At 42.9% G+C, this 27,067-nt stretch overlaps 4 protein-coding genes across 4 annotated transcripts; all 4 read right to left on the reverse strand.

Annotated features, from left to right (window-relative positions):
- Positions 1 to 676: 676 nt before the first annotated feature.
- Positions 677 to 4,116, reverse strand: faslg (Fas ligand (TNF superfamily, member 6)). Its single transcript, XM_033620815.2, has 4 exons — positions 2,421 to 4,116; positions 1,761 to 1,830; positions 1,598 to 1,657; positions 677 to 1,507 (listed from the first exon to the last, which is right to left on the reverse strand). The coding sequence occupies exons 1-4, from the start codon at positions 2,697 to 2,699 to the stop codon at positions 1,089 to 1,091; spliced, it is 828 nt and encodes a 275-aa protein (XP_033476706.1). The 5' UTR covers positions 2,700 to 4,116; the 3' UTR covers positions 677 to 1,088.
- On the reverse strand, positions 2,538 to 9,880 carry LOC117253397 (uncharacterized). The gene is made up of 6 exons (XM_033620814.2): positions 9,748 to 9,880; positions 9,345 to 9,385; positions 9,193 to 9,267; positions 8,914 to 9,103; positions 4,725 to 5,300; positions 2,538 to 2,666 (listed from the first exon to the last, which is right to left on the reverse strand). Exons 1-5 carry the CDS (start codon positions 9,812 to 9,814, stop codon positions 4,744 to 4,746), a joined length of 930 nt encoding a protein of 309 aa, XP_033476705.1. The 5' UTR covers positions 9,815 to 9,880; the 3' UTR covers positions 2,538 to 2,666; positions 4,725 to 4,743.
- Positions 9,881 to 13,987: 4,107 nt separating this feature from the next.
- Positions 13,988 to 21,519, reverse strand: caiap (CARD- and ANK-containing Inflammasome Adaptor Protein). The gene is made up of 4 exons (XM_033622059.2): positions 20,355 to 21,519; positions 20,007 to 20,190; positions 14,899 to 15,121; positions 13,988 to 14,814 (listed from the first exon to the last, which is right to left on the reverse strand). The coding sequence occupies exons 1-4, from the start codon at positions 21,517 to 21,519 to the stop codon at positions 14,065 to 14,067; spliced, it is 2,322 nt and encodes a 773-aa protein (XP_033477950.2). The 3' UTR covers positions 13,988 to 14,064.
- A 3,117-nt stretch (positions 21,520 to 24,636) lies between these two features.
- On the reverse strand, positions 24,637 to 26,704 carry jun (Jun proto-oncogene, AP-1 transcription factor subunit). Its single transcript, XM_033620645.2, has one exon. It carries the CDS (start codon positions 26,349 to 26,351, stop codon positions 25,368 to 25,370), a length of 984 nt encoding a protein of 327 aa, XP_033476536.1. The 5' UTR covers positions 26,352 to 26,704; the 3' UTR covers positions 24,637 to 25,367.
- Positions 26,705 to 27,067: the final 363 nt, after the last annotated feature.

The following is a 27,067-nucleotide window of genomic DNA, read 5'->3' on the forward strand; positions in this document are numbered from 1 at the left end:
CAGTAACCACTGAAATTCAGTGGGGAACTTGTGGTTTAGGCTGAAATGACTGAAACATGTAACTTTGTCCGTGTTAAAAAGAATTATTCTGCTCTTGTTACCAGACACTCCGGGTCTGCAGACAGAAATGAACTTACAGTTTAGAAGGAAGCCAAGTGGATTAAAGGAAGCATGAACTCTTTCACAAAAATCAATGTGCGCACAAGCAGGACCCTCATGAAGTTCACACAGGAAGGAAACACACGTCAAACCTGCCCCTGTCTTGTCTCCACATCTGTGCCCAGCCTGCACATCTTTTCACACACACTGCACGAACATGAATGTTTGTGGTGTACTATACACAGCGCAATGAGGGTGTTAAAGCTGCGAGAGAAAAACTGCAACGATGCAAGTGCACTGCACTGTCATCTGTAAGCTTAATTTTCAGCTTTTAAATACCCAGATTGTTTTTTGTATACCTACATGACATAGCTACTGCTTTGGAGAGTTTAACTGTATCTTTCAAAACACCAAGCTAGACTTCTGCTGCACCTCAGTGGAATATATGGAAATCAAGTTCATCATCAGGAGCAAAACCACATTTGAGTTGGTGTCTTTATCTAAATACTTTCCAGTGGTCATGAACAAAACTCGTGTGGGTGTATTACATGAGCAATACTCTGTTTCACCAAATAAAACTGCTTAAATTATCTTTATTTACTTCCAACAACCATTACATAACACGTTCTTACACATTTAGACATCATACATGTCAGATCAACACTAAAATAAATATTTTAAAACTGCTACACCTAAACTAGTGGTAGTGTTAACTGACTCTCTCAACATTTATAAAAGGCACAATATTTGTTTATACATATGTGTGGAGATTGCCTCTAAGAATTTCGCTACTAATTTTAAAGCTGGCAACAAAGAGAATGTGCAAAATTTTCCCTGAGTTTTAACACTGCAGACTGTTTCATATTATGCTGTTCAGTGCAGCAATCACATTCATCTCAGCCATCAAAGTGATGAGTCAGACTAAGAGACACTCTGACCAGTTTACATTCTTTCATTGGGTAAAATTTCTACACTAAGACACAAAGCCTTTAGATCTTGTAGAGACCAAAGAAGTTGGCGTAATGTGTGTGACTAAGAAGGGTGGGGTGAGATACATTCACAAAAACTCTGTCGGATTTCTGCAGTTGCAGGGCAGAGCCGAGGTAACTCTCTGTGGTCCAGGAGTGTACCAGCCGCTGAGAGCAGAAACCTGCTCTGTGGGCCACCATCAGGGTCAGGGGTGAGGTGTGCCCCACTCTCCTCACAAACACAGTGTGATCGAAAGAGGATGTGGGGGAGCAGCCCTTAAAGAGCAACTCCACTCGAGAGTAAATGTGGTAGAGTCCAGTCTGGTTTACTTGCAGGGCACCATCTTCAGGCCTGTAAGCCACTGCTCCAGATACGAACGCCTGACCTGTCTTCCAATTCCATCGCAAAGTCTTTGGGAATGTTTCACTTTCAATGCGCCCTGCAAGAAAAGAGGAATGATGTTACCTCTTTCAGCTGGATGTTAAGATAGAGATTCAGAGTATAGGTTGCATCTTTAATATTATATTACCTATCACATGTGCTGCAGTCCTGTCTTCTTCCTCCTCTCTTTTCATCTCATGTTTATGACCTGCAACAACCGTTAGATTAGAGTCACATCACCTCTTCTTTGACTTCACTGGGAACATCTTGCTGGGAGTAATTTATGTGTGGTGAGAGGTGTTTATATTTACCAATTTGCTTCTCAGGTGCACTGAACTCATTATGTGCCTGAAGTTGTTTCATCATAGCTATGGATTTTTCCTTTAGTGAGACGAAAGAGAAACAGAGAAATCTCAATACCACATCACACAGACACTTGTGCTTTCTTCTCGAAGCACTCTCAGAGCACAAGTTATAGAGAGGATATCCTGTCTCTTCGGACCAGTGACCACAGATGGTGCGATTAAGTCCTTGGTTTGCATTTTTAAATGTCAGAGCAGAGGTGAAGTATAATAACCCTTGAATCAATTGCTAAACTTTGCAGTGTTAACTTTCCAGCCCAGTGTTCCACTCTCCCACCTTACGCCTTTCTGTCACCTCCTTTCCATGCAAAGGTGGGAGAAGTGACACCTTTTTTTTTAATTTGTAGCCTTGCCCCATTCAAACTACACAAGAAGCAATATTCTACACAAAACAACACTATTCCTATTGGCATTATATCTTTGCAACCACTGCACAATTATTACTTCAGTACTTTGCACAGAGTCATCAATTCACTATTTCTTGACCTTCTACACTGCGGTCAGTTTCACAGCCTCAAAATCATATATCTCCACACTCTCACTTACTAAATTTCAAACCACTCTTCTATGTTTTCTTATTGTCACTCCATTTTCACAGTGCTCCCTTACCGGTTTCATGTCCTTCAGCTTGTCCTTCATTTTTTCAATCTGGTAGGCTTGGAACCCCAGGGCTGCAAACACCAGCAGGAACAGCAACAGCACCACCGTAGCCAGACTGGGGCTGACTCCCATGCAGCCCCGACTTTTCTCACGGCTCCTCACCCTCTCCTGGGCCGGCGGGAAGGACCAGCAGGGTATGAGACCCGGTGGCTGGGCAGAGTGCTGCTGACCTCCACCTCCATCCACGAGGAACACCTGTGGGAACGGATAGCTCTGATCACAGCTCATGGTGCAGGTCCTGCTGTAAGACAAAGTGTGTGTGTGTCTGTCGCCTCTGCATGAAAGAGGTGTGTACTTTTGTCTGAGCACCTCTGTCTTAAAAAAACAAGCTTCAGCTGTCACTCACCACCCACAAACCCCTCCCACACCAACTATGGACTGAAGACAAGTGCACATCACTTCTCATTAACTTATACATGTCACAGCATTAATAAGTACTTAGTGCATGGTTTGTACTTGAAACTACAGAACTTTATTGAACTTAAAGACACAGTTTGGGTGCTGTCTTTGCACAGAGCACACAGAGGACCGTTAGTGTGACGGGAACAGAAGCTCAAGGCTTCAGCTGACCCGCAACCTCACTAACCACCATCAAGTCATCACCAGAAATAGAGCTTTTCACAAATTCCACGAAAGGACTGAGCAACCACAAACACAGTCACCTGCCAAGCAATTCTTATGCAACACAACAAGTTTTTGTGACCCAGGTAACATACTTTTTAACACTGATGGGGATTTCTCTGTGATGTCACTGCACTTCTTCACATCTGAACCATGCTCTGATTCTGAATGTCATCTTTAATATTCAACCCATTTAAAAGAGCATTACTATTAAAGTATATTATTATTCTGCCAGTCTTTATGAGACACAGTGTGTTAGTAAACAGTGAGACAGCAGTTTCAGTAGCACACGGTGTATTCTTGGGGGGAAGAAACATGCCACATGAAAAGGACATGTTTCTGCACTGGCTTTCCTGCTTGAGAAAAGCTGGTAGTGAGAGACAGCAATACTTTACAGGGGTGAGAATTAACCCCAAGTGATACCTCATAGATGCGCTTACAGGAAAGCTGAACATGTACACACTGCTTTCCTCCCCACTCAATGACTTAATACCATTGTGGTCTCTCTGCCACATCTGGGTTTGTTTCGCAGGATATAGGCAACCGGTGCTGCTCCTTTATTGTGGTTGCATCAGTTTCCAAAGACATCAGTTCTTATCAGTCGATTAATAAAGAAAAACTGCCGACGAATATTAATAAGCACCGTCAGTGGGCTTTGGTGGGCACCTTTCCGACCACATAGATGGGAACTTATGCAGCCGTGCAGGGGAGGCTGCTGCAGCAGTGAAACTTCAGATTCCTTATGACTTACATCAACTGTGAAGCCAAACCAATTTTTTATATTGCCTAAAAGTTTTGGTTTTTTTGCGTGATGTGGCACCAGCAAAGTAAGCTCTCAGGCCTCTGCTTTGTCCACTGTTGCAAAAGTTTCATTTCCCATGCCGCGCAGAGACGAAGGGAAACTCACCTTGCAGTTAGCATACAGAGCTCTAACTAAAAGGGTAACTACGTCAAGCTTAACCATAAAATGCACAGGGTGTCTGCACTCTACAGGCTGATGTGTCTGTTTCCCAGAAGTGTCATGCTGAAAGCGGTCCTCGCAGCAGCAGCAGTAGCAGCAGCGGCAGAAAAGAGTGGGTTAAGTGGGAGGGTGGAGTTTTAGGGTCTAACCAGGTCGTTTTCTGTACCGCTGCTGCTCCAGTTAATAAAACCAGACAAGGAGACTAAAATGTTTCACTGAGTCAGCAAGTATCTCTATCAATTACCGTCTGTTTCTCACAGTCTCCCTTCTTTCTGTTGCATAATGGAGGTAGTTGTGGTCGTGATGACTGATTACAAAATAGAGTAGAAAATTATAATGAATCTCAGCCTGAAATGAATGACATTTCTCATTTCTGTCTTGCAAGCGTATCTTTTCCCTTATGCGGCAGCTCTTATGAGCAAAGTTTCAATATTCAGCCTCTGTATACCATTTTCATATTGAGAAACTGTGATTCACATGTCTAAAAGAATAAATTAAATATCCTATCTAAAACTACAGAGTTAGCTCATACTGACATTCGAAAACAATATAAAAATATATTTTGTCTCTACAAGCCACCACTTACGAAGCTTTTGAATGAACATAGCGCATCAACAGGTTTCATAAAACACTTCACTGTAATTAAGATGTAGAGAAAGAGGGACCATTACATTTCATGATCAAACAGCATCACGTGTCACACTCCTCATCAGAAGAAGAGTAACAATCTAGTCCCAGGACATGACCTGTCCTCTCTTCTTCTGTCCCAGTGCTGGATGATTTCCCATGTATCCTTTCTGCTGCTTCACAGTCTGACTTATGATCTTGAACGACACTCTTCTGTTCAGATCCCACTGTTGCATTGTTATCGTTCTGTGCATCTGTGCTGTGGGTTGAAAATGTTTGCTTTAATGAAGCGTTAACAAGGTTTGGCAGGCCGGACTGCAGCACCCTGACTAGACTCTGTGTTTGAGAGGAGCCTCGTTGAACTGACGGCCCTCTGAACGCAGCAGCCGCCACCGCCAGCTTTGTTTGGTCAAAAGCGAGGGGCCGGTCCTGGTGTGCACACACTGCCTCTGAAGATTCTGAGATTGGGTTGGTGGGGACAGGAGTGTGAAACTTGGTCTCTGAATGGCTGAGAGCTCCCTGTCTCTCAGGGGCTGAGGTTTTGTTGCTGGTCAAATCACTCTCACCTTCGCTCAACTGACTGCTGCCGTCATGTGGCTCACAGGGCCGTGGGTTTTTAACTGTAAATGAAAGTGAAGATATACAGAGGCATGAATGGTCCGATGTTAGTGCCCTGAAGGAATAGCTCACTCAAAAAGAAATCTGAGATAGAAGCAGTATATAATGTAAAAAAATATGCAGTTTTTAAAGGTCCATGTGTGGGATTCAGTGGCATCTAGCATTGAGGTTGCAGCACTCACACTCCTCCTGTGTGCCAAGTGTGTAAGAGAACTATGGTGGCCTACGCAAAAACACAGAAGGTCCTATCTAAAGCCAGTGTTTGATGTGTCAATCAACAACGTGGCAGGCTCCATGGAGGAGGACTTGCTCTGCATGCCTTGATATAAACATCTTATTCAAAGGTAACGAAAACAAACAATTCTTAGTTCTTAATTCTTAGAAACAGTTACGAAAGCCGCAGTTTGTTGTAGATGTGTCATAGCACCATTTAATTTCGTGTAAAACCGCTCAGTGAACTACACTTCTCGTCTCGCACAATATACGTTACCGCCATCAGCTAGCTAACCAGGTAACTTAGCTATGTTCCACACATACAGTACAGGCCAAAAGTTTGGACACACCTTCTCATTCAATGCATTTTCTTTATTTTCATGACTATTTACATTGTAGATTCTCACTGAAGGCATCAAAACTATGAATGAACACATGTGGAGTTATGTACTTAACAAAAAAAGGTGAAATAACTGAAAACATGTTTTATATTCTAGTTTCTTCAAAATAGCCACCCTTTGCTCTGATTACTGCTTTGCACACTCTTGGCATTCTCTCCATGAGCTTCAAGAGGTAGTCACCTGAAATGGTTTTCCAACAGTCTTGAAGGAGTTCCCAGAGGTGTTTAGCACTTGTTGGCCCCTTTGCCTTCACTCTGCGGTCCAGCTCACCCCAAACCATCTCGATTGGGTTCAGGTCCGGTGACTGTGGAGGCCAGGTCATCTGCCGCAGCACTCCATCACTCTCCTTCTTGGTCAAATAGCCCTTACACAGCCTGGAGGTGTGTTTGGGGTCATTGTCCTGTTGAAAAATAAATGATGGTCCAACTAAACACAAACCGGATGGGATGGCATGTCGCTGCAGGATGCTGTGGTAGCCATGCTGGTTCAGTGTGCCTTCAATTTTGAATAAATCCCCAACAGTGTCACCAGCAAAACACCCCCACACCATCACACCTCCTCCTCCATGCTTCACAGTGGGAACCAGGCATGTGGAATCCATCCGTTCACCTTTTCTGCGTCTCACAAAGACACGGCGGTTGGAACCAAAGATCTCAAATTTGGACTCATCAGACCAAAGCACAGATTTCCACTGGTCTAATGTCCATTCCTTGTGTTTCTTGGCCCAAACAAATCTCTTCTGCTTCTTGCCTCTCCTTAGCAGTGGTTTCCTAGCAGCTATTTGACCATGAAGGCCTGATTGGCGCAGTCTCCTCTTAACAGTTGTTCTAGAGATGGGTCTGCTGCTAGAACTCTGTGTGGCATTCATCTGGTCTCTGATCTGAGCTGCTGTTAACTTGCCATTTCTGAGGCTGGTGACTCGGGATGAACTTATCCTCAGAAGCAGAGGTGACTCTTGGTCTTCCTTTCCTGGGTCGGTCCTCATGTGTGCCAGTTTCGTTGTAGCGCTTGATGGTTTTTGCGACTCCACTTGGGGACACATTTAAAGTTTTTGCAATTTTCCGGACTGACTGACCTTCATTTCTTAAAGTAATGATGGCCACTCGTTTTTCTTTAGTTAGCTGATTGGTTCTTGCCATAATATGAATTTTAACAGTTGTCCAATAGGGCTGTCGGCTGTGTATTAACCTGACTTCTGCACAACACAACTGATGGTCCCAACCCCATTGATAAAGCAAGAAATTCCACTAATTAACCCTCATAAGGCACACCTGTGAAGTGGAAACCATTTCAGGTGACTACCTCTTGAAGCTCATGGAGAGAATGCCAAGAGTGTGCAAAGCAGTAATCAGAGCAAAGGGTGGCTATTTTGAAGAAACTAGAATATAAAACATGTTTTCAGTTATTTCACCTTTTTTTGTTAAGTACATAACTCCACATGTGTTCATTCATAGTTTTGATGCCTTCAGTGAGAATCTACAATGTAAATAGTCATGAAAATAAAGAAAACGCATTGAATGAGAAGGTGTGTCCAAACTTTTGGCCTGTACTGTACATGTAATGTTATCTTACCTGCTGTGCTTTATCCAGCGACTCCTGATCTTTTTATGTGCCAGGCAGCAAAAAACAAGCAAGACCTGTTGCCCGTGTGAGTATATCCTGATACAAAACACACAGGCGCCATAGCTTCAGCAAGAAAGAAAGGTGTGACGTCACCTACGCAACATGTGTAGTCTTTGTAATTCATGGATGTATGAAGAGAAATGGATACAGCATTGGAGGAGGGGGCCCGTTCCTATAAAAGTTGCTCTGTGGCACATGAAGCTTAAAAAAAAAAAAAAAAAAAAAAGCAGAGCAGGTGCACTACAGACTTCTGCTGAGTGAGCTACTTCATGTGTAGTGCTTAATTAGCTTAAATGGGGATAAAATTATTCAATGCTGCGGCGCGTCTAGCCTTTCCAAATGTTATCAGTCCAAATGGATCAAATTCTGATTGTAAAATGAATCATTTGGGGCGGTGGTGATGCTCAAAAAGATGCAACCACTGATTTGCAGATGTCGCTTTTGCCACAAATGTCTATTAGAAAAAGTGTTTTGGGGCACATGACATCTTGTGACGGACATAATTCCACTGTCTGGCCACTGAGATAACGGTCTTCATAGTGTGGCACACTTCCTAGAGGCCTGTCTTAATTACGTATTCAGAATTTTTACAACAAACTGCAACTTCCTTGTCTTGCAAAAATATGTTTTAAATTGACAACCATCATGTGTGTAATTCATGGCACAATTCAAACAGGATCTAACAATTATTTGTCTCTCACCATTATCTACCATATAGGGCTGCAATGATGACTAATCAACTATTAAAATAATCATTTTTCACAGTCATTTTTTTATAGAAAAGTACTATAAAGTACCCCAAAATACTCTTATTGCAGCTTCTTATGTTCAAATATTGGCAGCTTTACACACTCTCCCATGACGGTGAACTAAAACCCTTTGGTGTGAGTACGAAACAAGACATTAGATTTAATTTTGGGTTTGGGAGAGACAGACCGATATTTTTCAACATTTTAACACATTTTTCGATAAAATGATTAGTCAACTAAACTAAGAAATAATCAACAGATTAGTTAACAATAATCGTTAGTTGCAGCCCTACCACCATACGTATTTTTTCTGAAATTATGTCTCATGGCGGCCCATCAGAGGGGGAGGGACTTTGCCTAACTATTCCCATTTCTATCTACGTCCTTAACGGGATATTTGACCATGTTACATCTGGTTAAACCTGGACATGGATCTGTCCCAGCTGCCTTGCAATGTGCTGTCCTGATATACAATCCTCACCTTTATTTTAGCTAACATGCTTTATAGAATGTTTTTTTGAGAGTCAAACCAGGATGGTGATTGAAATATATCTCAAGACGCTGCTGGCTATACGAACACGTGCTTTTACTGTGTGTGAGAGATGAGTCATAACCTTTGACACACTGACCGATTCTTGGAGCGTCCTGCGTGTCTGCTCTCCTCTTGCAGTACGCTCGAGGAGTCCAGGGCTTGTGTTTGCAGGCGGGGTCAAGAACTCGTAGTTTGGCGATAAAGCTTTTGTACTCTCTTTCTAAAGCTTCGATGTGCAGCTGGAACTCAGCTATCTTCCTCTCTGGGTAATGGGGCAACTGGGATTGCTGGGAGGAGAAAAAAAATCATTCAACTTCAGACAAGGAAGTCAATGTGATCTCTGTACAGCCAAGACTGTAAGAAACAATTTACATACCTGCAGATAATACTCTATATCATTCTTGATGCTGGGGATCCATTTTTTCACTGAGGAGGCGGAATTAAGAGTTGACTGCAAATAAAAAGGAATTAGCTGAAACAAGTGAGGTGAAGTGTTAAACTGGTAACAATATATTACTCCTTCATTACCAGCTTGGGTCTCCGTTGGTGTCCATCTTTGAGGCGTCCCTCTGTTAATGATATAATGAAGGAGGCATTAGTGTAGGTGCCTGAAGGAGCTCAGCATGTACTGTGAGTGACATGGTGAATGATTGCTAAAGGAGACAAAAGCAGGACTGTAAGGAAAGAATGACAAGCTTTGAATATTACTTACAACAGCTACCTTATCTTACCTTACCTTATCTACCACCTTATATTATTCTCTTGCTTTCATTGCAACCAGAAAGAGTGAACGTTGATCTAATAGCTGACTTAGCATCACTCTAGCTAACAGTTTAAGCTAGCTCTACGTGCAGCAGGGTGCTTTTATCGGCTAAATATTAATTAAACATTAATTAAATATCACAGTATGTCATGGCTGCTAGCTGCTTACCTTCTCTCTCTTTCTGGAGCCAAAATCTGTTCAGCTTCCCTTGTTGTTTCTCCTCGTTTCGAGCCATTTTGGACTTCACCCCAGAGATTCTGCGAAACCGCGGCTCATACTAAACAATGTCACGTGATAAACAGTAACTGTCACGTGACATTGACACCACGTGAGAGCAACTCAAACTCAATGGAGCAACTCCCAGCGTCATAATAATAATGATAATTGTGATAATAATAATAAATCTTTATTTATATATTATATTTAAAAGTTAAACAACAACACTGAACAAGATGACCTACATATGAGGAAAAGTAAAAGAAGTAAAATGAAATAATGTAAAATAATAACTGAAATAATCACTAAAATAAATGATTAAGAGGAAGCCGTTGTGTATATATAAAGGTTTAAATAACTGACTTTACAGATAAAAGTGAATTCAGGCCACAAACCCTGAGAAGTGCACTTATTAAAGGAGAAGTCTGGTATTTTGCACTTTGAGCTCCATTTCTGGGTTGTTTATGATGAAATAGAGTAGTTAAGACCAAAAGAGTGACTGATTTTGCTACGATTGTTATGTCAGAACATCAACGAACACCACTGACCACTCGGTGAGATTCATGGCTTTGAACACGAACGTTCAGGGTGGTTTTTGGACAGGTTCACACATGGCCATAGGCAGCAGTGTTAAGCCAGCCAGGGAAAGCCATATTCTCCGAAAATTAGCAATTGTCACTATTTTGGTCTCAACCACTCTGTTTCATCATAAACAACCCAGAAATTATGCTCAAAGTGCAAAATACCAGACTTCTCCTTTAATAATGTTCTTAGGAGAGATTTAAAGAGGAAAGTGAGCATGCTGGTCTGCACAGCATTTTTGCCTCACATCAAGAGGGTTTTTGGTTTAAACCTAGAGTGGGGGGGCCCCTCTGTGCAGAGTGTGCATGTTCTTTCTGTGACAGCGTGGGTTTTCTCTGGGCGTTCTGGCTTCCTCCCACATATGCACGTCAGGTTAATTGGTGACTCTAAATTGTCCGTAGGTGTGAATGTGGGTGTGAATTTGTCTGTCTCTGTGTGTCAGCCCTGTGATAGTCTGAATCAGGAGGCGAGCATGAGCTAGTTCACTTTACAGCTCAGCCGAGGAGAACACCATTAATGTTTACTTCTCTTAGATCTCTGTCACGAGCATATCATGATTTCTGGAAAGAAACATTAGCCCCTTTTACACTGCCAGAATTTCCGCCGGCAAGCTGTGAGCGTTTACACACACAGAGCCGGATTGGCGAGTTGATCCGAGGTGCCCAATTTTCCGCTTCGTAGGGTAGACATATTGGAGGAACCCTTTTAGTTTAAACAGACTGAGGTGGCCTTCCACCACAGGAGGGGCTGTTAAAGACTTGTGGGAGGAGCTGTTGATGACGCCGCACGTGTGAGTCACTGGCGGTGGATAAACAGGAAACAGCTGATAGCAGGAATTAGCGAGCAGCTAGTAGCAAGAGGGAAACACAAACCTGACAGACACTGTAAAGATGAGCAACTGGGGAGACAAGGAATTGCGCGCCCTCCTTGTCCTCGCAAACAAAGAGGCCATTAACCATCAGATGACGGGGACGGTGAAGGACGGGCCGACTTACGAGAGAATCACCGAAGGACTGACCAGCCGCGGCTTCCCTCCCACGTCACTGTTTACGTCACATGCTGAGCTACACGTTTTGTTACTTGCTCACGCCCCCCATTGCCCCGAAAAAGGCGCATTCTGTATAAACAAAAGTAGGTAGGTGGCATTTTGCTGCACTCCCTGATTTTGTTTTTATACTGCCAATGCTGAAAGAAGAGAGGCTATTGCTAGTTTCTCTTGTTTCATTTTTTCTGGCGCTTTGAGCACCACAAGTGGAGTGCCATTCGGTCCCATTATATTAGAGAAAATGCAGACATCGTCATGCCTGATATCTTCACCACTCAGCAACACCAAATCAATTTAGGGTGATCAATAGAGCAACAATAGCATAGCAAAAATATGTGATTTTGGGGTGAACTGTCCCTTTAAACCTCAGGGTGTCAAACTCATTTTAGTTCATGGGCCACATTCAGCCCAATGTAACCTCTGATGGGCCGGAGCAATTAAACCATTGCAGAATAACCTATAAGTACCATCAGCTCCAATATTTTCCCTTTTTTGTGTAAAGAATTACAAGTACATTTTGTAGATGTTTATCGTTTTACTAAACAGATCAACAGCCTGAGACGTCTCAAGAAAAACAAGTGTAACGTCAACAGTTTGTCTCAGATTTTCCACATTCAGTCAGTCTACTTCTCACTGTCATTGCATGTGCATTAATCCACACATTTCCTGATACAAATACAAGCTGCTGATTAACAACATTTTGCACAATGTTCAATATCTTAAAACATGATCACAGTAAGTAGTCATTGTTATAGAGAGCTGTATTCTGGTCAGGGTGGAAAAGCATCTGCATCAGAATTTTACATGAAGTAGGAAACACATTGTTTAACTTGCTCCTGAAACCTGGCACCTCTTAGTCATCTAGTGGGCTGGACTGGGCCTTTTGGCAGGGTGATTCTGGCCCACGGGGCATGTGTTTGACACCCCTGCATTAGGCTATGTAATGATTTCTAACGGACTATTGAAGAGGAAGTGCAATGGCACTTTCCTGCATCCACACAATGGAATCCAACAGCAATATGAATATCAACATAAAGATCAGGGTTTTGCTTTACACGGAAGTTGCTTTTAGGTATTTAATTTCTGTGGGAGAATTCCTGTGTGTGCTATCTGTGTCAGCTCAACATTTTTGTAGCATTCTCTTAAAACATGTTTAACATAGTAGTATTATACTTACAATCCATTTTTCTTGTGTGAAGATATTGAATGATGAGTAGCACAATGGAAACGTGATGCAGGGGAATGCAATGAATTTCAAAGAACTGCAAATGTTGCTTAACTGAGGAAACAGAAAACTAGAGAAAAAAAAATCCCACCATGATCTTTTTGGGTCTCCAGTGGTTTTGGTTTTGCTGTTAGCCACTTGCCACGTTGGTCTTTTCTTTAACAATCACACAGGAAGAAACACATCACAAGGCTTATGTGAATCACCTGGAGTTATCTTTCTCAGACGATCATCTAGTACACCTGCATCTTTGCACATCTTAAGTTGATAAAGGGTGAAATGTGGGATGATATTTGCTGTAGAACAAAACAGGAAGGTCTCTTAAGACTGTGTTAACCACAGGCAGCCATCTACGAAAAAAGCCATTAAAAAAAAAACATTGATTATGAGGTGAGGAAACCGAGTGTGCAAAAATTCTAATTAAATTCTAGTTTTTTTTAAGACTCATTCCTGTACCGCTATATATGATGCTGACCCAAAGACCTGACCTTTCAAGCACACAAAAAATACCAGGCCCAGGTCAAAGGTGATACCCAATACTAGGTCAACCTGGCAATGCCCCAGTGCTGGCAAAAATTTACTCAGTAGTACCCATTAGTACAAAAACCACCCATTACACCTAAACAGTGAGTTATTTTGACCCAGATTTAGTGATATTTGTATAAAATTACTCAGCCCATTAACATGCGGTTATTTTGACCCTGTAACAAAGTCATGTTAATATTTCAATTGGGTCATACATTAAACTAGAAAAGGGTACTGGGTACTTTTAGCGTCACATTATTTTTATTCTTTACACTGGGCCATCATTTAAACCAAAAAGAGGTTTGTTCCAGAACTGGGGTTGTATTTGGTTCAGATATCAAGAAAAACTTTATTGACACGGAGAGTTCTGGTCATGGGAAAGGAGGGTTTATTACCATATATTTGCTTTAATAGCCCTGAGCAACCAACATTTGATTTTGGGGCAGCTGTGGTTTAGAGGTACCACGAACATCGGCTCCTCCAGTCCGCATGTCGATGTTGGGCAACATACTGAACCCCGAATTGCTCCCGATGGCTGTTCCACTGGTGTGTGAGAGTGTGTGAATGGTTACTCAGTAGCAGGTGGCATCATGTGGTAGCTTCAGCCACCAGTGTGTGAATGGGTGAATGTGATATAAAGTGTAAAAGCACGTTCACTGGTCAGAAGACTAGAAAGGTGTCTTTTATGCTTTTATTTCTTTTTTTGTTTGTTTATTTGTTTTTATCATGAATTATGCAAAAAATAGTCCTCAATACCTTTCACAGGATATGATGCAAGGTTTGAGATGTGATTTTAATGAGTGGAGTCCCTGAACTTGTGATAAGATAAAAGATCATTAAGCTGACTTTATATTTCCACTTCCTGTTGTTTGCTCTGTAAACTCATCTCCCTTTATTTGATAAGAAACATCTTCCTCTTGAGTAAAGTAGCAATGCTCTCGTGTTCTGGGGTGTCTCCTCTCTCTGCCACCTGCAGAGGTGTCTTCCCCACATTATTTGTAGCCTGCAGACTCGCCGTCTTCTGCCGTCCCATGAGCCCAGCCTGGCCCCAGTTTACAAGCCTCTTCACTGCCTCCTGGTGACCACCTCGTGCAGCACAGTGCAGAGGAGTGTCTTTACTTTGATCTGTGCTGTTGATCTTTGCCCCGGCCTCCAGGAGCAGCACCACCACACTGCCGTGGCCCCTCTCAGCTGCACCATGGAGCGGCGTTTTCCTCCATGCATTCCTCTCCTCAATGCCTTTGTTATTAAGTAATTGTAGAAGGGCTGATACTGCGCTGGCATGCCCGCCAGCTGCTGCGTAATGAAGAGGTGTGGAGCCATCCATGTCTTTAGCTCCTCCCTTTGCCTTGTGGGACAACAGTGAGGTCACAGCATCCACTTTTCCCTCCATAGCAGCGAAGTGGAGGGCAGTTCTTTTCTCGTTATCAGTGGTGTTTGGGTTGGCTTTGGCTGACAGCAGCAAGTCTACCACACAGTTTTCTCCCTGGGAAGAGGCTGCCCAGTGCAAGGCTGTCCTCCCCAGCCTGTCTTTCACTCCTGGGTCGGCCTTTCCTTGAAGAAGCGGGATCACTGTGTCTGCATGGCCCTGCTGGCTGGCTACATGCAGAGGGGTCAACCCATCCTGGGCTACCGCATTCACCTAAAGAAATGACACACAACTCTCAGTCTCCAGAAACATTAAGAAAAATCTACTAAATGGACACTAATGACTAACTGCTTTTACCTGTGCTCCAGCTCTTAACAACACATCCACTAATTCTGGCCTATTGCACTGAGCTGCCAGGTGTAAAGGGGTTTGGGCTTTAGGTCCAGCAATGTTGGGCTCTAATCCTGTTTCCAGTAATGTCTGCACTATGGGCACAGAGCCACTGTGGACAGCCAGGTGCAACGCTGAGGACAGGTCGGATAAAGTAACATCAAGTTTGGCCTGTTTGGCTACCAGCACTCTGAAATAAAAAAAGAAAGAAAAAAATCACTACTATAAATTCATATATTATTTCTATGATTAACATGAACAACTCTCCCAAATCCAAAACTTATAGTGCTACAACTCAAATTTGTGATGTCATGGGTACAAAGTCTGGAGCTGCTCCACAGATAATTAACTGGGGAACAAAGTTATAGATGACACCCAGGTAGTGTTCTCAGTATATAGAACTGAGAACACTACTATAGAAAAAGCTCATTTGGGTGTAGGAAAGGGACCTCCTATGATAAACTGAGCCCCTTCTCTGTCTCTCATCTTGGATTCTAGGTTTTGGTTCTTTTTCATTCCTTTTACTGCATGTCACTAACTCAGCCTCCACGTTTTTCTCCTCACTGACTTGGTCAATCCATGTGAAATTTGGCACAGTGGTAGAGGGTCATGGGAGGATGCCAATGAAGCAATATTACATCAATTGGCCAAAGGGGGGCGCTATAGCAACCCATTGAAATTGCAAATTTGAATGGGCATATCTCATGCCCCGTATGTCGTAGAGACATGAAACTTTGCACAGAGATGCCTCTCCTCATGAGGAACACATTTGCCTCAAGAACCCATAACTTCCGCTTATATAGATTTTCCGCCATTTTGAATTTTTTGAAAAACACTTCAGATGGATCTCTTCCTAGGAAGTTTGAGCGATCTGCATGAAACTGGGTGAACATAATCTAGGGACCAATATCTAAAGTTCCCTCTTGGCAAAAGTTGGAAAACTTACTAAAGCTGAGCTTCTATAAGGCAATGAATATTGCGGAGGGCGTGGCTCATCACATAAAGGTGTATAACATCTCAAGGGTTTCACCCATCACCACGCAACTTTGTAGGCATATGACCACACATAATCTGAGGGGACCCCTCCATTACTGACCCCATCAAACAAAATGGGGGCGCTAGAGAGCTCATTTCTTATCTAGGCCTAACCGCCATATGGATTTTTACTAAACTTGGTAGATATGTAGAACAGGACGCCTCAAGGTGACTGGAGAAATTTAACTCTAATTGGCAACTGGGTGGCGTTATAACAACAGAAAAATGCTTCAAAATGGCTAAAATGTGACCGATCGCTGTGGCTCCCCCTGTGGACCAATGTTGTTGGTTTCTAATTTTTGGTATGACTAAGTCATGGTATGGTATGCTGTACATAATCACAGAAACTGTCAGTGTGTCATTCTGTCAGTCAGTCATTCTGTCTGTCCCACGTTTTTCTACTCACTGACATGGTCAATCTATGTGAAACTGCACATAGGCATTGAGGACTGGCATAGGTAGAAGGTGACAAAGCTACCAATGGGTATGGACTAGTTAATATATATACAGTACAGGCCAAAAGTTTGGACACACCTTCTCATTCAATGCGTTTTCTTTATTTTCATGACTATTTACATTGTAGATTCTCACTGAAGGCATCAAAACTATGAATGAACACATGTGGAGTTATGTACTTAACAAAAAAAGGTGAAATAACTGAAAACATGTTTTATATTCTAGTTTCTTCAAAATAGCCACCCTTTGCTCTGATTACTGCTTTGCACACTCTTGGCATTCTCTCCATGAGTTTCAAGAGGTAGTCACCTGAAATGGTTTCCACTTCACAGGTGTGCCTTATGAGGGTTAATTAGTGGAATTTCTTGCTTTATCAATGGGGTTGGGACCATCAGTTGTGTTGTGCAGAAGTCAGGTTAATACACAGCCGACAGCCCTATTGGACAACTGTTAAAATTCATATTATGGCAAGAACCAATCAGCTAACTAAAGAAAAACGAGTGGCCATCATTACTTTAAGAAATGAAGGTCAGTCAGTCCGGAAAATTGCAAAAACTTTAAATGTGTCCCCAAGTGGAGTCGCAAAAACCATCAAGCGCTACAACGAAACTGGCACACATGAGGACCGACCCAGGAAAGGAAGACCAAGAGTCACCTCTGCTTCTGAGGATAAATTCATCCGAGTCACCAGCCTCAGAAATGGCAAGTTAACAGCAGCTCAGATCAGAGACCAGATGAATGCCACACAGAGTTCTAGCAGCAGACCCATCTCTAGAACAACTGTTAAGAGGAGACTGCGCCAATCAGGCCTTCATGGTCAAATAGCTGCTAGGAAACCACTGCTAAGGAGAGGCAAGAAGCAGAAGAGATTTGTTTGGGCCAAGAAACACAAGGAATGGACATTAGACCAGTGGAAATCTGTGCTTTGGTCTGATGAGTCCAAATTTGAGATCTTTGGTTCCAACCGCCGTGTCTTTGTGAGATGCAGAAAAGGTGAACGGATGGATTCCACATGCCTGGTTCCCACTGTGAAGCATGGAGGAGGAGGTGTGATGGTGTGGGGGTGTTTTGCTGGTGACACTGTTGGGGATTTATTCAAAATTGAAGGCACACTGAACCAGCATGGCTACCACAGCATCCTGCAGCGACATGCCATCCCATCCGGTTTGCGTTTAGTTGGACGATCATTTATTTTTCAACAGGACAATGACCCCAAACACACCTCCAGGCTGTGTAAGGGCTATTTGACCAAGAAGGAGAGTGATGGAGTGCTGCGGCAGATGACCTGGCCTCCACAGTCACCGGACCTGAACCCAATCGAGATGGTTTGGGGTGAGCTGGACCACAGAGTGAAGGCAAAGGGGCCAACAAGTGCTAAACACCTCTGGGAACTCCTTCAAGACTGTTGGAAAACCATTTCAGGTGACTACCTCTTGAAGCTCATGGAGAGAATGCCAAGAGTGTGCAAAGCAGTAATCAGAGCAAAGGGTGGCTATTTTGAAGAAACTAGAATATAAAACATGTTTTCAGTTATTTCACCTTTTTTTGTTAAGTACATAACTCCACATGTGTTCATTCATAGTTTTGATGCCTTCAGTGAGAATCTACAATGTAAATAGTCATGAAAATAAAGAAAACACATTGAATGAGAAGGTGTGTCCAAACTTTTGGCCTGTACTGTACTTATAACATGTATGCTACCAAAATACCATTATTATTATTATAAAATAAAATCAGTGTAATTGTAGATATTTCATGACTGCCTTGCACCTCTCTCTGTCTCGTCCTCTCTTTATGTATCATGTTGTCATATGGATTACTGTAGATTTATTATGTTGATCTGTTCTGTACACACAGCATCAGTTGCACATCTGTCTGCCCTGAAGGAGGGGTCCCTCCTCAGTTGCTCTTCCTGAGGTTTCTACCATTTTCCACTTCCACTGAGAGGGTCCAAGGACAGAGAGATGTTGTATGCTGTAAAGCCCTCTGAGGCAAATTGTAATTTGTGATATTGGGCTTTATAAATAAAAGTGAATTGAACTGAAAATCAGGCTTCCATTCATTATCTGTGCAGCAACTCCAGACTTTATATTTGATGGCATCTCAACTTGGTTTCTGGCTTTAAGAGAGAGAAGCTCATGTAAATATTGGTTGAACTTTCCTAGACCATGGAAACAACATATTGAAATTCTGCAGTGTTTCCCTTTAAGATATGCAAATAGTTAATGAACTGAAAAACTGACTCAGAGTAAATATGGACTTATTAGCAATTAAGCTGGCAGTTTATGCTCACCAACAAAGTCATATTGGTGCCCCAAACACTTCAGAATTCATCCTGATGCTCTTGTCAGCAGTCACATCATCAATAAATACAAGAGAACCAGTTCCACTGGCAGCCATACATGGCCATGACATAACAGTACCTCCACCATGCTTCACTGATGAGGTGGTGTGCTTTGGATCATGAGCAGTTCCTTCCCTTCTTCCTTCTCTTGTCTTCCCATCATTCTGGTAGTTGATCTTTGTTTTATCTGTCCATAGTATGCTGTTCCACAACTGTACAGGCTTTTTAGATGGTTTTTGACAAACTCTAATCTGGCCTTCCATTTTTAAGGCTAACCAATGGTTTGCATCTTGTGATAAACCCTCTGTATTTATTCTAGTGAAGTCTTGTCTTGCTTACAAGAGCAGCAGGATGAAAGCTGAAGTGTTTGGGGCTACATTATCTGCTCAGATTCAATTAAATGCTTCAAAACTCATTGAACAATGCTTCACAGTGCAGTTGGACATTGACCTGAAGCATATTGCAAAAGCAACCAAAGACATTTTAAGGCAAAGAAGTGGAATGTTCTGCAATGGCCAAGTCATATCATCTGACCTGAATCCAACTGAGCATGCGTTTCTCTTGCTGAAGCCAAAACTGAGGGCAAAACACCCAAAACACAAGCAGGAAGTGTAGACGGCTGCAGTAAAGGGCTGGCAGAGCATCACCAGGGAAGAAACCCAGCATCTGATGATGCCTATGTGTCCAACACTTCAGGCAGTCATTGACTGTAAAGGATTTGCAACCAAGTATTAAAACTGACTGTTTAATTGATGATTATGTTAGTTTGTCCAAATACTTATGAGCCCTTAAAGTCGGGGGACTGTGTGAAGAAATGGTTGTAATTCCTACACGGTTCATGCTACATTTTTGAAAAAAGCCTTAAATGAAAGCTGAGAGTCTGCACTTTAAGCACGTATTCATTGTTTCATTTAAAACCCATTGTGGTGGTGTACAGAGCCAAAATGACGACAACTGTATCATTGTCCAAATAATTATGGACCTGACTGTAGATATAGATTACACCCCCATATTTGTGTCATTTAGTATGTGCTGTGTGTGATGGATATTACTTAGATATGTTTCTATGTTCTGTTATTGTTTATGTCATGGTTTGTCACTTCCTGTGTGCAAAAATCAGAAAAAATATATAACAAAAGCACAATTTAAAGCCACTTTGTGTAAAAATCAACAATCACTCACACCGGCACCCCCTGCTGGTAAGTGTCTTAACAACACTGAGTCCTTGTTGGACAGGTACCTTAAGACTTCAGTGTGCCCCAGCTCAGCTGACAACAGGAGAGGAGTGTAGCCTTGTTTGTCCAACATATTCACATTTGCTCCGCTGTCTATGAGAGTAGTCACCACTCCATCACGGTTCTGTTTAACAGCTGAGAAGAGAGCAGAGCCCAGCGTGTCTTCACTCGGAGCTCTTCTGCGGTTATCTATGATCCAAACAAGACACAGTGTGAGCGTATGTTTGCAGCTTTGTGCTTTATTTATGTGCTATTCATATCTAAAAAAAAGCAGTCTGCTGCATGGTGACGTAGCATACTTTAAGTTGTGAAATAATATTATAAGTATCATAGTCTTCCATGAAGAGACTCACCAAGCAACAGATGGAGAACTGATTCTTGGTTGAGCTTAATGGCTTCATTTATAACATCATAGTCAGCTTCAGCCCCTGCGTCTAGAAGGACAGTCACTGTTTTCTCATTGTTCCTGGAAACTGCATAAAACAGAGCTGCTTTTTTATGGCTGTTTCTGGCATTGACAGCGGCCCCGCTCTGCAGCAGCAGCTCAGCCAGCCTCCAGTTATCCTCCATGGCTGCTGTGTGAAGAAACATGTCCTGCGGGTGGCTCACAGACTGCTTGGCCTCCTCCTTCACCAGGACTTTCACAGAGTTCAGGTGTTCATTTTCTGCTGCCAGGTGAACGGGGGTTTTGCCGTCTACATCCTGAGCGTAGATAGGGGCCCCAGCTTGTATGAGGGCAGCGACTATCTCAGTGTGACCCCTTCTGGCTGCTCTGTGAAGAGCTGTGTGACCTTCATTATCCTGCAGGTCCAGTCTGGCTCCTTTATGGATCAAGAGCTCAATGATGGGCAGGTGACCATTTTCAGCAGCTACGTGTAATAGAGTCTCATTGGCTGAATTGACAGTGTTAATATCAGTGTCATCTAACAGCTCCTGTAGCAGTACTAGCTCCCCGTCTGTTGCAATCATGTGGATGAGATTTTCTGATTGACTTTGTTCTTGTTTGTGCTTCTCTGGTTTTAAAAGTGCCACAGTGCCTCTGTCTTCCCTTTCACGGCTAGATTTCTTAGTTCCTTTGGTGACAAGTAAAGTGCTAGTCTTGTGAGTGACAACCATCCCCTGTTGGTCCCTCTCCAGCAAATATCCAATCAGCTGTCTCCTTGTGTCTCGAACACGCTCATTCACACCACCCACATAGGCCTTGATTTGCTGATAGAGGTCGGGTTCTGCCAGCATAAGACACGGATGAAAAAATATCCGACATGCCCTTTCACCTCTGGCCTCCAGGATGTCCAGGACCCTGGAGTTTTGATCTTTGCGAGTCCTGATGGACAAGACGATGGATCTCTTTGCTGCTGTCATGACCCCCTCTGTGACGAGGAGATCCAGTAGATCCTCAGTATGTGAGATCCCATACACTAGATCCCTTCTCTTTGCCTGGATAACATCCACAGCGTAGGGGTTGATACAAGCTGATGCTGCGGCCTGAGCGTCAAAGCCTTTGGGTATATTGAGCATTTTAAATACGCTGGGAAACTACAGATTTTCTTAAGCTTTTGCAAGTTGTTGTTGTAACTTGAAGTTCTGGTTTTATTTTCTCAGCCTACCTTATTGCCAATGGAGACACCTCACCCTAGCAACAAAATACAGACAGAAACCATTCAACATACAGATCCATCCAGCTCAACCTACCCTTTGTGGGATTATGTGACATGCTGACATTGTTAGTTTCCATTAGCATTTCTGCAGCATGGAAAAAGTTTGTAATTGAAATAATAATACACTGTTTGTATGGGGTTCCAGGATAACCTTGTGCGTGTGTGACTAGACTAACCACGTGTGGGTGCAGAGATGGTGCACTCCCTGGGTTAACCCCATTCTGCCCAATCTCTTAATCACACCCACACACCTATGTGTGAAAGCTTGTTTTTTTATGAGGTTGAGCCAGTTTGCTCCAAAACATGAGCCAGATATTTTATTTAAAGTTATTCAGCAGCACATGTCAGGTGCACAGTGCTGTCAGTCCTCATAACTTGGTGCAGGCAATGGCAGGGAACAACAGACTGATGGTAAATGTGCAGATGCACTGCACATAAGAGGGCTGCATTGCTTCTTTTAATTCATTTGAAATGTTACAAACGATGCAGGGCTTCATCATTTTCTTTAAAGTTATTTATATGTGTCAAATGTGCCACATTAAGTCAGCAGTGAAAGAAATATTTAGATGATTTTCTTGAGTACATGGAGTAACACTTTGGCACTGTAAAAACACAAGTTCTAGATTTAATTCTAAAAATCAAACTGATGCACAGGCTGATAGTGTAGGCAATATCTAAATATATTATTTAATTATTATAACTGATGCAGTAACATGTGAGCAGCATTATAATACTTGCTGTGGACACTTCTACTTCATGGTTAAATATTCTGTCTGTAAAACCTTAACCTGCAAAGCAACCAGCAACTGTAACTGTCGAACAAATTGAAGGGAATAAAAAGTTGGCTGTAATCTTAAATGCAGTGAATCAGAATTATAAAACAGTAGCCTACTCCTATGTCGTCTTAACAGCATCGTGTTTGTAGTTATTAACTACATATGTACAGTTAGACTGAGATATTGAGTTTTCATTGCGATTTTTAATGTTAAAATCTGCATTTATTTATTTATTTTACAGCCAATAGGACACCGATTTGCTGCCGTTGCAATCTCTTCATTGATTTGCCCTTGGGCTGTCCAGTGTCCCCCCTTGGATAACTTCTCAGGACTCACCGTATTATGCAGAGATTACTGAGTCGATTCACTTCCCGTAATACACGCCTCCTCCGACGTGACGTAGATCTTCCGAGCGCTCCCTCTCCTTATATGGGAGGAAAGGACTCCGCTTTCCGGAATGATGTCATGCTGCCCCAAATTTATGAAATCCGAACAGGTTAAAGCAGATTTATAGAGAAATAACAGCCCAATGTGTATTTATTATAGTATAACATGTATGGTAAATAACAATATAGTCTGGAATCAGAATAAACCTGCATCCAAATGATCAACTTTTATGGTTGGTTCATAATTTAATTGTATATATAATAATGGATTTTGAATTAGCCTAATCATTTGTTCATAAATAAATTATGATAAAACTGTTGAATTAGACGCATTTGCATCAGTATATGTTCATTAATATATGAAAATTCTCCATGTGTGTATAAGGAAATATATATATATATATATATATATATATATATATATATATATATACAAATGCAAGAAAAACAAACAAATAAGAGGAAAAAGGGAAAGAAACAAAAGGCAAAAACAGTATTTACACAGTGACAGAGCAGCACATTTGCTTCACATTTAAGCTTTATTGTGTATTAGGTGTTATCCCTCAAGCCTCTATATTTTATAACCTGTTTTCTTTATTTGAAAATTAAAATCATAACTGTGTTTATTTAATGCGATGAGCAAACACAAGCTGCAGCAGTGGAGCCATGAAGACTTAAACACAGCAACGTTTCATTTCATCTCTCAGGTGAGTCAGTCTGTGTCGCCCTCTAGTGTTTCATTATGAGCAGGACGCTCTGGTGGCTGATGAGTGTTCAACATTAAACCCATAACCTGAGCAAGTGCCACAGGCTCTCTGACAGATCCCGCCTCATCCACCTGCTGTAATGAGGTTGCTGGATTTATAAGCTAAATGTCTTTACTTTCATTTGTATACAGCCCCTGGATTTTTTTGTTTTCACCTCATACATGTTTGACAAAAGAAATCCTTCTCATCTAGTCAAAGCTGATCATATTGGGATGGATTCAGCAGCTTTGCTGATGGATGGAGGCATATTATTGGCCTAATGCTCTGAAGTTAAAGGCCTGTCAGTGAGACTAGTATCTTGTGTTTTGTTCTTTGGTGTTGCAGCTAATATATTGATCACATTTGATTAATATTTGTTGCTTTAAGATACCTTATCAAAGAGGATGTTACAGCATATTATAATTTAAAGAATGTATTCTCCTACATAACCACCTGGACTTTCACATTTTACTGTGAAAGTACTGTTATTTTCTAGGTGATATTCAGTGTGTTAGCTATGATGTAGCTAATGTCTATTCATTTGCAATATAGGACCTAAGACTTTATGAGTTTGTTTCAACATGTTTGGGCTTTTTTGATTTACACCAGAACAGGAAATGATGTTGAACAACTGCATGGTGCAATAGCACAGAGGATGGCCTGTGATTTTCATGTTGTTATGTGTCAGATCAGTGATGTCTTCAGTTGAGATTTATTGCTTATTTCAACATGTTTTGACTCAGTACCAGAGTGTCGACACCTGAGAACAATGTGAGGTGTTGTATATTTATACTCTTCAGGTAGGTCTGTGTGTGCGGAGACATATAAGTGAACATCTAAAGCCCTGTTTGCAAGACTGGCCTCCATCAGTAGTGCACGGCCTGTCAGCTAAAACACAATCACTTAGCCTGGATCAATACTAGCACTAATGGAATTTACCTTGAGGTACTGGGAACTAGCAGCTCTTGCAACATGTTGCAACATGTTTTATTGTTTGAGCTCCTGACATGGCACACCCACTTTTTTTTTCTATCACACACTTTTTACAAGAACACAGAGACATTGTTGCTTCATTTCATCTGGTTTATTTTCTTAAATATTGATTAGTTTCTGAAGTGCTCAGAAAACAAAACATAAAAAATTATACAGTATTCTTATTACAAATGGTAAACATAAGTACTCCAAGTTGATCTTATATACATATAACAATGAGTGAAACCCCATTAAACAACTTTAGAAAAAAACAAGTACATCTTGAAGCTTTTCTAACTGAATTTCTTACAATTAAGAAAACAAGTACATTGTACTGTAACTCAGAAGTCAGGCAGCTTTTGTTACAACTTTTCAGCCGCTTAGAGTTGGCCAACACGCCCAAGTTTGAAGCCAGTATGGCTACAGCAAGAAAAGTCTCTATTGCAGGTTCTTAAATCCTCTAATACTGAATTTCTCCTTTGATGGTCATGATAAGGTCCATGCAGAGCTGGGTGTAAATCAAGAAAACTTCAGTCCTGTCCAGTTCTGTAAAAACAGCACGAAACAGAAACAGAAAGGTATCCTGCTTGTTGCCATGCCCCCTCTGGTTCATGGCTACTGTCACTGTCCCGAGCCCCTCTCTGGGACGCGCCACCCGGGGAGCGCGTGGCACTCAGGAACTTTAGTGCGGCCCCAATCCTGCCAGTGTCGCGCCACATCACCCCAAATCCCGTCACGGTTTCGGGAGATACAGCCACTCACTATCACAGGACGCGTCCGTTTCGTTCAACTACAGTCTTTTCTCTCTCCGCCGCCGCTGACGCCACCTCAGAAGGTCTGGAGCTGCTGCGTTAACATGAGCTGGCACCCGCTGTTGACGTGGTTCATCACCTTCTGCTTCAGCTGGGCCACCTGCTCGCGCAACATGTTGGCGGTGGACGCGAGCTCCGAATTTTGGGACTTGAGGTTCTTCACTTTGTCCTCCAGCCTCGAGATCCGCTCCAGCTTCCTCTTCCGGCACTTGGAGGCAGCGATGCGGTTCCTCATCCGCTTTCTCTCGGCCTTGATGCGCTCCTGGTTCTCCATGTCGATTGGGGAGAGAGGAGGCGTCTCCCCCGGCATCTCAGGCACGGTTTGGGGCTCCTCTTTGAGCGCCGTGAGCCGGGGGAGCTGGGCGGCGGATGGCTGCCCGTAGATGGGAAGCTGCGGCGGGGCTGCGGGGAAAGACATGGTTGGGGCTGAGGTGGTGTAGCTTGGTGCCGAGACGGTGCTGATGGCTGGGTTGAAAGTGTTCAAGTCCTCATACACCGGCGAGTCGGAGCGCATGGCTGCGTTGTTGTTGTAAACGGTGGCACCGGCAACAGATGAAACAGGCGGCAGGGCAGTGTTGACACTGGACTGAGCAGCTGAGGTGACACTCACATTAGTTGTGCCTGGCATGTGCTGGTGGTGGAGTTCAGCCAGAGCTCGGACAAACCCCTCAGCGAAGCCCTCCTGCTCGTCGGTGACATTCTTGGGACACATGAACTGTGTCGGGGTCGGCGTGGTGGTGATGAGCCCGTTGCTGGACTGGATGATGAGCCGCTCCAGCTCCGGCGAGGCCAGCTTCAGCAAGCCCACATCAGGAGAGGTGAGGATGTCGCTGGCTTTGGCGCGGAGGTGAGGTTTCAGAGTGCCCGTCGGATCGCTGAGGTTCAGTGTCATGTTGTGTTTCAGCACTTTGGGGTTGCTGTATCCGTAGCCGGCGTTGTCTTGCTGGGAGAAAGCGTTGAGTGAGTCGTCATAGAAAGTAGTTTCCATCTTGGTATACATGGAAGAGAAACCAAAATACTACAAAGTCTTTTACAAAACTACTTTTCGTCCCCCCCCTCTCTTCTTCCTGGTTTATCAGATGAGGGAAAAACACTGGTTTCCAAACGTCCTCTCTGTGCGTAAAAACTTCCAAACTCTGAGTGCGCACTGTCTTGACACAGGAATCAGAACTTACTTCTTTGAGCCAGCGATGGTTGATTGTTGTTGTAACAGTTCACAAAGTCTTTGCCAAAGTATCCACAGTTCTTTTGAGTCCGTGAATGAAAAGCTCTCTAACTTTTCTCTTCAGGCACCGACTCAGTCTGTGCGCGCTTCCTCCTCTGCCCGGCTGTGTATATACTCTGAGCGCTACAGCGTGGAGGCAAACCTTATCTGCTGCCGCTGCCTCTCTAAAAATAGCCATGATGTCATGACGGGGCTCTCCCATTGGCTGGAGGGCGTGTCGCGAGGCGGGGCCCGGCCCTCCGATAAGGTGCGTTGCCTTGACGACCACCCAGAAGATTCTGAATCTCGCGGTGGATTGTGGGATGAGGTAATGCTGTAAGGCGAGCGTAAGCGCGGTGCATTGTGGGATGACGTATTGTTTTTGAATATCTGGTTACCCGCTTTACTGTCAGTGGCGGGACAGCCAGTGTTGCTGCTGCATGAGGCTCCTCTCACCAATTATTTTGTTGTGAAACAGCTCCGCTATATATACAAAAAAAAAAGATATTCTC

This window comes from Epinephelus lanceolatus, chromosome 6 (assembly GCF_041903045.1).
Source record: "Epinephelus lanceolatus isolate andai-2023 chromosome 6, ASM4190304v1, whole genome shotgun sequence".
Taxonomy (NCBI): Eukaryota; Metazoa; Chordata; class Actinopteri; order Perciformes; family Serranidae; genus Epinephelus; species Epinephelus lanceolatus.

Bases quoted from the DNA above. Each gene is read 5' to 3' on its own strand.
- caiap (XM_033622059.2), bottom strand. From the start codon at position 21,519: ATGCTCAATATACCCAAAGGCTTTGACGCTCAGGCCGCAGCATCAGCT. The intron at 15,122-20,006 runs GTACCTGTCCAA...TTTTTATTTCAG, and splicing joins GGGCACACTGAAGTCTTAAG to AGTGCTGGTAGCCAAACAGG. The intron at 14,815-14,898 runs GTAAAAGCAGTT...TCATTTCTTTAG, and splicing joins TGTTAAGAGCTGGAGCACAG to GTGAATGCGGTAGCCCAGGA.
- jun (XM_033620645.2), bottom strand. From the start codon at position 26,351: ATGTATACCAAGATGGAAACTACTTTCTATGACGACTCACTCAACGCT.
- faslg (XM_033620815.2), bottom strand. From the start codon at position 2,699: ATGAGCTGTGATCAGAGCTATCCGTTCCCACAGGTGTTCCTCGTGGAT. The intron at 1,831-2,420 runs GTAAGGGAGCAC...GTCTCACTAAAG, and splicing joins AGCTGAAGGACATGAAACCG to GAAAAATCCATAGCTATGAT. The intron at 1,658-1,760 runs GTAAATATAAAC...CGGTTGTTGCAG, and splicing joins TGCACCTGAGAAGCAAATTG to GTCATAAACATGAGATGAAA.
- LOC117253397 (XM_033620814.2), bottom strand. From the start codon at position 9,814: ATGGCTCGAAACGAGGAGAAACAACAAGGGAAGCTGAACAGATTTTGG. The intron at 9,104-9,192 runs GTATGTAAATTG...TTCTCCTCCCAG, and splicing joins ATATAGAGTATTATCTGCAG to CAATCCCAGTTGCCCCATTA. The intron at 5,301-8,913 runs GTCAGTGTGTCA...TTTCATTTACAG, and splicing joins GCAGGACGCTCCAAGAATCG to TTAAAAACCCACGGCCCTGT.